This window comes from Durio zibethinus, chromosome 11 (genome assembly GCF_047325235.1).
Source record: "Durio zibethinus cultivar Kanyao isolate XHJ-2024 chromosome 11, ASM4732523v1, whole genome shotgun sequence".
In the NCBI taxonomy this organism is placed as follows: domain Eukaryota; kingdom Viridiplantae; phylum Streptophyta; class Magnoliopsida; order Malvales; family Malvaceae; genus Durio; species Durio zibethinus.
In genome coordinates, this window is record NC_143172.1 from 245,142 (window position 1) to 256,985 (window position 11,844).

General features: G+C 32.8%; 1 protein-coding gene across 4 annotated transcripts; it reads right to left on the minus strand.

Moving 5' to 3' along the window:
• Positions 1-1,522: 1,522 nt before the first annotated feature.
• On the minus strand, positions 1,523-9,587 carry LOC111289312 (benzyl alcohol O-benzoyltransferase-like). Of its 4 annotated transcripts, XM_089767384.1 has the most exons (3): positions 8,821-9,585; positions 3,199-4,902; positions 1,523-2,905 (listed from the first exon to the last, which is right to left on the minus strand). In XM_089767384.1, exons 2-3 carry the CDS (start codon positions 3,332-3,334, stop codon positions 2,814-2,816), a joined length of 228 nt encoding a protein of 75 aa, XP_089623510.1. In that variant the 5' UTR covers positions 3,335-4,902; positions 8,821-9,585; the 3' UTR covers positions 1,523-2,813. The 4 variants fall into 4 exon arrangements, 1 of the variants encoding a protein (XP_089623510.1); XR_016346080.1 differs by lacking the exons at positions 1,523-2,905; positions 3,199-4,902 and adding an exon at positions 4,914-5,356 and having other exon boundaries at positions 8,821-9,587; XR_016346078.1 differs by lacking the exons at positions 1,523-2,905; positions 3,199-4,902 and adding an exon at positions 7,330-7,676 and having other exon boundaries at positions 8,821-9,587.
• Between the last annotated feature and the right edge of the window lie 2,257 nt (positions 9,588-11,844).

Here is an 11,844-nt window from a genome sequence, read left to right on the forward strand (position 1 = left end):
TCAAGTTCATATTTCTCTTTTTAATCTACTGTAGCTATATTCTTAAAGTAGTATTTCAATTTGAACGAGTGATGGAGGAAATTGGAAGCGGAGGGAGGCAGCCTCGTTCCACGTTTTATGGGCCAAGAAAGATGCCGACGGTCAGGGACGTTGTCTATTGTCTGCATCTGTCTAGTGCTCTGGGCTATGGGCCGCTCTTTGTTCATTATTTATTTTTTTATTCCATCAACCGAAAAACCCCAGCAGCTATAGCGCACCATCCATTTTTATTTGTCCGGTCCCCATCAGGCCGTCACCATCAGTACCACTTATTATTATTTTTACGTAACTTTTCTCTTTTCTTTTTTTCTTTTTTGTGATGGGGTCGGGGGCAACTCGAAACAGTATATTGGAATGTTACTGTGAATTGTAATCGGTGCATTTGGTTTGAAAACAGAAAGGTGGGAGCAACCTTCGGTTGGGTAGATCTCTTTTCGTTTTTATGTTTGTTATACTTACCCTGTTCCAGGGGAGTTTGTTTGGTTTGGAGACTCTAATTTTGAGGAATTCCATTACGGTAATATTATTAAGTTTTTTAGGATTTCCGAGACATGTTTTTACTAAATACTACTACTACTATTATTACCGTACACGTGCTTTGCATCCCACCATTAAGAGTTCACAAGAGGGGTAAGGAAATCAATTTCTTTTAATATAAAGTTAAACACATTTTTCTATTGTCTTCTTTGGTTGTCGAATGTTGTATTTCAGGTTGACTAATTTCAATTTAATTTGAAGAGAATAAATTTAGACAAGGCAATTTTACAAAATTTTTTTTAAGATAATAGTTTTTTTTTTTTTTTTACTAAAGTAGAAGGGAACTCTTGAAAACATTATCTAAACGATATAATACCCAAGTCAAAAAAATTTAAGATTATACTTTAAGAATTTATTGAAAATACTTTAATTATAAATTAAGAGAGAGAGAGAGAGAAAAAATAATAATAATAATTATTGATAGATTAGATGTAAATGTAATTGTGTATTTAAAAGAATGTTAATTAAAATATTTATAAGTTTTAATCGTTGTTAAATATATCCTTTCATAAAAAAATATATATATCTTAAGTGAATAAAGTTGACAACCCAATTTATTCCTAACGAGTTTCGATTCGACTTGATTTTATAGGATCGATTTTTTTTTTAAATCAAATTTCTGGTTGGATCAAATTAGATAAAAGTTTAAAAAAAATTTGGTTCGAATTTTAGATAAACCGATTCGACACAATATTATATAAAAAATTTTTAAATTAATTATTTAATTATAAATATTTATATTTAAAAAATAATATTTTATTAATTTCAAATATAATCAAGTACAATTTATATAATATCAAATCGAGTCTGGTTCAGATATAAAAAAAAAAATCGAATCAAATTGAATCAGATTCAAAACGAATAAAATTTCGTCTCAATTCGATCTGTTACCAATTTTTAGTGAATAATTATTATTTTTAAAATAAAGCATCTTGGTCAACAGAAATTTTTTTTTTTATTTTCAGAAAAAAAATCGATTGAATAATGACATTTGAATGCTTATTAATGACATTTGACAACCCACAAGTCAATGACACAATCTTCTAAGGTGTAGTCGACTAGTCTCGAATGTCGATAAACATGGAGCAAGCATGATGCCCATTAGTCGTCTTTCTCACAACCTTGAACTTGTAGCACGGGCCTAATTTTGATAACAGCTTAATAAAGCTTTATCAAATCTCATATATACTAACATCATTATATGTTAACTAGGATAAATACATATAGGTACAAATTAATTAATATTAGTAATACATTATTGGTATATATGGTTATGTAATGTTGATGGTTGAGCAACCAACTAATTGCAGTGCTTTCGGAGCTCTACAGCCTGCCCTACACAGCTTGGGCAATGGGCGTCGGCATTACCGGCCTAATTCCTAAAGTACGGGTGCAATTTTTGGGCATTCATCTGTACTGCTGTGGGCTAGAGTCTATTTTTCCAACCCTCATTCAAATTTGTCCATTATGGGCTTCGCCTACATAATGGGTACGGCAATTCCTTCCTCTCCTTGAATTGTTTTCAGCTTGAGGGTAGAGGCTTGCAATGGAAATAGCCCCAGTTGGACCACCGTAAACGGCCTTGCCCCACCCAAAGTCCACGTCTGCAAACCCAACTATTGTCTTCTGCTATCCGCCGAAAGGTATTTCAACAATGTTGTATACTTGGATCGACCTTTGGTCACCACATGATCGGCCACTGATTACACGTACTCCTCACTCATCTGGGCCTTGGCATATTTTACTAACTGCACCTCATATCCTAAAGGATTTTCACCCAGCATTCCAGTTTGGCCCTTGAAACTGCAGTTGGATAGGCAAATGCATCCCCGTAGTAACCAGCAGGAACTTGCAACCCTTGCTTGCCGCGTGCAGTAATCATGCATGACAGGCTAAATATCTGATTGATTAGGCCAAGCTCCAGAGCAATGGTTGGATTTCTCCAAACACATGCCATAAGTAACTCAAAATTAGTTGAGCTGGTGGCTAGGTGAGGAGGAAGAAATTTCCGAATTTTGCTCAAATCCTTGAGACCAAAGAAGAAAGACTTATGAACCATGTTCTCCTGCTTCATATTCACTACTCTTGGTATGCTGGTGTTGTGTGTTGCTGTTGCCCCTCGTATTCATGATGCACACAAGTCACATGCGGGGGGTTTCGAGAACTAAAGATCACTCTTTGCCGTACAGGTGGCTGAGATGGTTTGTTTTCCGCTCTTGCCATCGCTCCAATGGTGTTCAGAAATTGAACAAATCGATCCAATTAAGTCGCAGATGGCATGGTTGAGGCGAACTGCGAAGATGAATCCTCCACATATCAAGCGGGTCACCTGCAAATTAAATCATGTTTAAATAATTTCTTCGGTAGTATATATGAATAATACACTTATTGCACATATAGTGATATTAGTATAGTTGATCGAAAACCCAAAGGCTACTAATCAGCCTCACTGTCAGTGACGATTAATCTCACATTTTGCATCTTCTGAACCGCATTATTTTCGACAATGTCAATTAGTTGGGGTCTATACACAGTAGCATTAAATATATATATATATATGTGTGTGTATGTATGTATCGTACACTTGTAACTGAATCAATAACAAAGGACATCCAAGGACACCTGAAGAAGCAGGAACATCAAAAAGCACCAAATCAACATATGGAAATGGGGGCTGGAGAGTGTTGCCAAGCTGGTCAAGACTGATATCAGCATTAGCCTCAATGAACAAGAGCCCTTCAGCGGTGCAGTCAATCATGAGTAAGCCTACCAGCTAGTAGGTAATAATAGACAAGAGCTTTAGATAGTGCATCTCTAATAACCAATTCGCCGGGTCTTTTCCACCTTGCATAAAAGAAACTACTATTACCATAGAACATAATAAAGGGAATCTGGAAGCGAAGACCCTCTTGGTCATCTATATTTGATGGGTACTTACTACTTTACTTCAAATGGTGTTGGTTTTGCAAAAGCAACTGGTTTCGGCTCTTGATGTCTAACAGAGAAAGCCGGTGCTGCGGGTAGTTTTGCCATTTTCATGCTGATCATGATTCACAAATTGATAAAAATAATACCATTATATATAGCATATATATATATATATATATATATAGACTACAATAGTACTTACAATTAATAGCATAAATTAATTAATTGTGGATAGCTTTAACCACTCCCAATATACCCAGTCAGAATGCATGCATGACTGATGACACAAACAAATTAATTAGATGTCATGTAAATCTTGACTATGGGTGAAAGGGGGTGGGGGACCAAACTCTGTTTTCTTGAGGGGACCTCTGGACAAACATAGTATAAAAGTCGTACATTTATTAGTTTAATGATATAATTTTCATTCTTAATTAATTAGTGTTGGGGCTTTCACGAAGACACCTAGAAACGTGTCAAAACTATTGAATATGGCCGTGCATACAAAGTTAATGTGGTTTCTTTGCGGCATGTGGGTGCAAATAGCAATGCCATATCAAGTTGCCGTCCAATTCGCGCAGTTCATTCCGTTGGGAAATTGAGGAAGATCCCTTCCTCTCTCTCTCTCTGTCTCTCTCTCTCCTTGGATTTCCATGGAAATTAGGTCGTCTGTAAGTAACTGCGCACCCTACTTTAGCTAGTTTTGTCGCTTTTTTGGGTGAGAAACATGCGGCTGTTAGGGCGCGTGTTGGACTTTTCATCACCTCGCCTCCATTAGTACCCTTTTGCTTCTTATGCATGTGGTGAAGTATCATTTAGCGTACCGAATTTATATATTTATCTCAAATTCATTCAGCTTATTTCTAGCACCTCATATTCATTGCAAAACTCTCGACTCTCATTCAATCAACTAGATTCTGTTAATAAAATTTATAACTGTAAATAAATGAAAACAAAAAACAAATTCACTTTGGTCCTAGGATCGTCACGGTCGTTGTCAATATGTTGAAACTATTTTCAAACAACCAAATCATTCATTCAGATGTGCCAATTAATTTTGAACACAAATTATCAAAATTTTAATATGTGACATTGGTAATTTTTAACCTTTGAAACAAAAGAATAAATTGCTTAAATCATAAAAAAAAAAAGATGATCTACTAAAAACAATTTAATAGAAATTGAACCCGAATAAAATAGAATATAGAAATAAGAAAGCTAACACTGTTCAAGCTCACAGCCACAGCGTTTTCTTCCACAACGTTTGCTTTTTGAGCCGAATTGATAGACCGGCAATCAGCCAAAAAAGAAAAATTTTGTGCATCCGCTGTTCTTCACGTGAGCTTCAGAGAAGCTTCTGAAGCAACAACAGCTCACAAGCACGTAGCTGCACAAAAGCTAAAACAGAGAAAGTCCCAATCAAAACACCATCCTGTTCCTAAAAACCAATTTTAGTAGTTTCAATGGGGCATATACTAGAAAGTAACCGTGAGGCACCAACATAAAAAGGGGCATTTTTTTTCCCAGTTAACACTTTCAAATAGGAACGGCAGTAAAAATAAAAATACGGCCTCATTTCAAGAGAGAACAATTAACCAAGAATCCTCACAGTCCTGAGCTTGTCATCTGTGATAAATTCTAGCATTCCACAATAATAACCTTTTACTTCGTCGTCTGTATCTACAATAAGGACATTAACAACGCATAATAATGTGTCCACAACTATGACAACAAAATTATAGGAAAGATTCTAACTCCATACATTCACAAGACGAGGTCAAAGAATTGTGCTAACCATACTAAGAATAAGCTTTGATGTAAACTTGCATATACATGCATCAATGTACAGCTCCTGCACATAAATAAACTTTTAAACATGAAAATCCTTTATATTGGCAAAAACAACTTGAACAATTGTAGAGTGCTAAATTTTCACACGTAGGGATAAGAAAGGCAGAAAAGAATAAAAGAATGTGAGAATAAGCTAACGACAATTGATTCATCAGTTTACATCTCTCTTGCCATCGAGAAAACATCCATACTAAAAGGTCCTTGCAGTCCCAGTACCCTTTCACAGTCTCACATCTTCCCACCATCATTTTCCAAAATACATACTGGACTTTTCTGGCACCAATATTTTCAATTTGTCAAACATGAATTTTGGGTGGACAGGAAACCTACCCCTAAGGATGATGCTAAGGCTTTTTGACCTTTACTCACTAAGAAAAAGACACTAAAAGAAACAAAAGTTATGTTGAAAATTTGAAACCAGAATGATGACTAGATGAAGAGACAGCAGCATTCCATTGACAAATTTGGCAAGAGCATCGTAGAGTCTTCAGACATCAATTAACTTGACTGACAAAAGGCTCCACTGCTGTATATCAACAGACAGGGAATAAAAGGTCTGTTTTCATAAGCAAATATGTCAACATTCACCAGTAGAAACTATATATCCATTAGTTAAATCAATATGATCATTAAGGATAGGAATTACAGATCTGTTAATAAGCGTTAAGATCTTTTTGAGAGCAGGCTGTTAAAAACAATGTAAACCTAGCAATGCAAAAAAATCAAAGGCAATAATGATTCAAACATTTCTTAGCAAACAGGGGGGGAGGGAATTTTGGGTTTGTTAGTGCTAATTGCCAAAGACTTGGTGCCGATTAAATTAGGAATTCAAACAAGACAATTGTTGCCATAAGGAATCAAACAACAAGCACTTCAACTAGAAAAGACAATTTAATCCTCAATGGATATTTCTAACAAGAAATTGCTGTCTTCACCAGTAATATTGAATTTCAAGCTACGCATCATCTGAAGTTGATAAAATATTAACAACATTATTATAAACATGAGACAAACCAGCAGTAAAAAGAAAAGAATAACCATTCACACTGAATAGTGTTGCAATCTAACACTTTCAAATACTAATACAAAAGTTATTCAACACTTAAGGCTGTAAACGAATTGAACATGAACGAACGAACGTATGTCCGTGGTTTATTCGTTTATTTTTAGGAGTGTTCATGTTGGTTAAGAAAATTGCTCTGTTCGTTCATGTTCATTCCTTTATATAATAGGCTGTTCATGTTCAGTTCGTATTCGTTCAATTAAATTAAACGAACTCATTTGTGAACATTAATCAAACATGTTCTCAAACATGTTCTCAAACATATATAAACAAAAATATTCATGAACAATAAACAAGTTATAATCAAAACAAATCTAAACAAACAAACCCTAAATGAACATAAACGAACCCAAATAAACATTAACAAACCTTAAAATAGGATTAATGTAAAAGATAAAAATGTAATTTTATTAGTATTATTATAAACGAACAGCAAATGAACAACAAACGAACAATGAATGAATGAGCTTTAAACGAACTTTAAACGCGCTTATTCACAAACATAAATGAACCAAACAAATCTCTGTTTGTATTCAATTAATTAAATAAATGAATATAAAAATATTGTTCAAGACTATTTGTTAAGTTTAATAAACGAATATAAACGAACGTAAACTGAACATGTTCATAAATAGTTCATCCAAAACTCTATTCATTTACACTCCTACCAACACCTCCATCAAGTAAAATCTCAGAGCCTTTAAATGAATCAATAAATAACCGACAATACTACAAGCTTACACTGTATCAGGCAAGGAAAACAAAACTAAATTGAAATAAGGAATATTCCTGAGCAAAGAAACTGTAGATCTACTCTTAATGGCATTTTGTATGATTTTCAAACTTCAAATTGGGGGCAGTACATCAAATTAGAATCACATTGCAGAAGACACGCAAAATCAAAACACCAGTACAACCAACCATTTGTATCAAATTAGAAGCAAGAAAAATACACAAATATTTAAAAATGAGGAGATGCCCAGACCAGACATTTATCTAGATAGACTACCAATATGTTAACAAAAAACCAAAATATAGAAACTTAATTTAATCACTATTTCAAGGATGAAATGCATCCTCATTGAACAATAAATGAAGCCTAAACCTGTTGTCTACCCAGGTTACCACCCAACCCTGAAATCTAAAGAAACAAGCCCAAATATCTCGGATCATACAATATAACAGACAGCTCCCCTCCATGCCCCACTTAAAGAAATGGAGAGATGATGTTGGAATGTCCCCGCCTTCAAATTGAAACCTACAACTCCAAACTTGCAAAGATCAACAGAGTTAAGATAAAGTTCAGTAAGCTAGTTTTTTCTTTCCAGTTAAAGAAACCATACGGTAGTAGGACCAAGTTTTAAATACACAACAGAAACTTAAAGTTAAACTAGTTCTAAAATTAGCTCAACTTAACCAAAAGTTTAAAATGGCAATTTTAGGACAGCTTAGCTACACCCCCACCCATTTTTTTCTCTTCGTTCTTTTGAGCTATAGAAACGAATTGAGCAAAGGTAGAATGAATCAATATTAACAAAAGCATTATACCGACGACTGAGATTTATTCCCCAAGAGGCTTGCAAGAGTATGGTAAGTTGCAACAAAAAGTGCTCAAACAAAAACTAAATAAAAACATAGATCCTAGACTCATCAAATAAACAAAATATTAAAACTTATGGAAACTAGTAGTAGAAATTGTCTTCTACTCAAACAGTGCAGTAACAAGTTTAATCAATTTATGGGGTTTTAATTTTCTTTATGAATATTCTTGTATATCAAAAATTTGAAAAGCTCACCTAAAAGAACACTAGACCAGTTCTGACCAAAGACATAAAGATAAGGTATGAAAGAAAAAGTTTGCACCTAAATAAATGGCTACTAACATAATGGATGTTGCTCTTAATTATCAAGAATTAGAAATTAACTAATTCTTTATCGTAGTAATTCCAAGATTTAAGTAAAAGCATTTTGGTATATATCATGTGTTTACTTCACTACTACAATAACATCATTTGAAAAAAAAAGAGAAAAATCTGAGCTATTTTATTAGCTCTCTGGCAAGATAATTGCCTTCAGGTATTTGCTAGTATTCAAAGGTTTCATTGTCCAGGTATAAATTCTAATCATAATCAAACTCTTTTAAAATAATAATAATCACCATCAAAATATATTGTCAATAGATCCATCAATGGCTAATAGCCTTCTTTCGTGTTCTTTTTCTTTGTTTATTTCTATTATTAGTGTAGTAAATTTGGAAACATCATCTACAAAAACTCCAAAGAAAAATAAAAATAAGGAATATATTTGTATAAAAACAAAAAGAAGTCCTAAATCTAAAGATTCGGAAGCAAATCATTAAAAAAAAATGGGGGAAAACAAGCAAGAAGCAAGCAAATCGCAACCTGAGATCTGAAGCATAACCCCCAAAAAAAAAGAAGGAAAAGAAGGCAAGATCCATGCACCCCTCACCGCGGTCTCCGATTCAGTTGATGCAAGGCGGGATCCAATTCGCGCTTCCTCCAATCACGGCCCGCCATCTGGCTTAATTCAAAATCAAATCGAATCCAATATTAAGGAACAGCCAATCAGTTCCCGACCTGCACCAAGCGAATTAGAGACCGCCGGTAACTGAATCAATCTCCAGCTACTCTCTTCTACTTGTTGGTTTTGCTAAAAGAGCGCAACCCTCTATTACTATTACTACTTCTATAACCCTATCACTGGGCTTGAATTTGAGGTTTTTTGCTAGTTATTTATAGTCACAACAGACCAATTTTTGGCTCGCACGTGTCGCTACAGGATTTTGGTTTTTTAATAAACAAAAAGAAAAATTTCGAATCGAAAGTGTCTTTTTTTTTTTTTTTTTTTCTTGAAAAATGACTAACACGGAAAGCTGTATTAGTATAATCAGCGGTGCTGGTGACTTTTCATATATTAAATGAGGAATGAAATTAGCAGAGGCCACTAGAAGGCCGAGGTGGAGCTACAGTAAGAGCACGTGCGCTGGGTCTGCAACTGGAACGTGGAGTTATGGTGTGGGCCCTGCTGTTGAATTTATTCTTCTGCTCTTCCAATAACAAAGTGACACGTTCATTTATTCTAATAAATGAAATTGTCATCCACATCCAATACTGTGTTAGATTGTGACACTGGATTTGTTGTTTCAATTGTTCCGTGACTTGAATTTTTGTAGCCTTTAATAAGGTAAGAGATATTAATTAATTGGATATTTGGTTTTATTTGATTTGATTATATTGAATTTGAATATTTATTAATATGTAATTTTGGGATTTGGATAAAAAATTTATTATTTGTGTAAGATTTAAATGGTATTTTTACAGTATTGGATATTTAAATTCGTTTAATATTTTTTTTATTTCTTAAAATAAAATCTATTATATTATTACATTAATGTTTTATCTTTTTTATTTATGTTGGGTTATATTCAATTGTTTATTCGGTTTACACATTTATCGTTGAGGAAGAAAATAAATTTTCATAAGTCGAGGGAACGTTATTATTATTGTTTTTAGTTTTTGAAATGTTTCAAGTTGATTATTTCTTTATCAAATTAAATTAATGTGTTTAGTTACATAAATAAAATTTTATTATTTAAATTGTTGTTTGTTATTAATTAAGAGTGAATTTAAATTTTATATTTAGTTTTTGTTTGATTTTATATGTTTGACAAAAGTTTCAAAAAATAATATTCAAATTCATTTGATAATTAACAGATTAAAATATTAAAAAAATAATAGGATTCATATACAAATAATACTTTAAAAAGAAAGGAAATCCGATGCTTTGCCATTTTTACCTTTAACTACTCCAGCCAACATTGCGAACGGCTTAACAAATCTTGAGCAGTTTTATTATGGCATAGGAACAAACTTTTGAGCTGACCAACAAATTTTCTCAAAGCCATATGCAAAGCTGCAAAATATAAATATAAAGAAAAGAAAAAGTGTGGAAAATCTATGACATTTTACGGTGAAGATAGAGAGACCCTTCACCCTCTGTTTCAGAAAAACCAAACTCAAATAACGTTGAGGGTTGTTTGTTGAAAATTGGCATGCAAGAATAACTGATCCATCTATTTATTTTATTATATAATTTGAATATTATATATAAAACTAGAAATGAGGCGATCAATTTGAAAAAATATTTAAAGCAGCAGAATAAAATAGAGAAGGCAATGCCAGCATAGCGCAAATCGAGGAAAGCTTTTTCCCTTGTAGACTTTGCTGGCTAGAAATTAGAGAAGGTAATTTGATGGTTTCGATTTGATTCAATTTTTTAGAATCGATTTTTATTTTTTGAAAATTGAGCATTGAATCCGGTCGGTGATATAAAGAAAAATTTGAAGTCAGGTAAATTTGATCTTAATCTATCTGATATATAAATTATTTTTTAATTAATTAATTAATTTTATATTTATTTTTATATATTTATATATATTTAATTTTATATTTATATTAAAATTAATATTTTATATTTTATATTTAAAAATATATTTTATTAATTTCGAATCGGATCAAATTAAATTAAATTTAAATATAAAAAATAAAAAATTTATTAAATCAAATCAAATTTAAATTTTATATATTTAAAATCGAATTAAATTTCAAAACGAATAAAAATTTATTTTGATTAGACTGTTGCCATCACTGTTTGATCAACGAATGGAAACGAAGAAGGTGCAAAAAAAGAATGATGGCCCACATATTCGCATGCAAGTGTACTATGCTTTCATTTGCCGATGTTTTGGTTTTCTCGATTAATTTATTTATACATTACATTAATGTTGGGTGGGAAAGTATATAGGTCAATTGTACAAGGATGATGACCTAACTTTCAAGCATTACTTTCCTTTGATTCCCTTCCCTGCCACACAGTCAACGTTGATGGATTGTTATCAGAGAAAATTGTTATGTCATTGCCAATTTGTCATGCCCAATGTTGCAATATAATATACGTAAGTGATTGAATAAAGGCTTTTGTAAATCAATAAAATGGAGACGAAGCCAGAATAATAGTTGGCAATCCATGGTATTAGGCAAGGCAGGCAACCCCTCTAATTTCCCCCAAAACCTATAAAATAAAATATTGGCAACCCAGCTACGTGGACTCCATTTCAAAGTTTTAATATATTTGAATTTAAAAAATCATACTTTTAATGAGAAGGTTAAACAATTAATTAATACAACAACAGTTGTCTTGTGGGCTTCAATTTTCAAATTATTCTAATTAATTAATAGAAGCCAAACTCGATTAAAAAAATATAGCATAAATGAAGGTTTTAACTGTTTCTCGGGCGGACATCAATCTGAACGTTGCTTTTTTGGGAACAAAGCGTGAAAGCGCACATCAAATTAAAAATTGGACAATTAGTTAATGTATGGAAAATCGTGCATATTACTTTACAT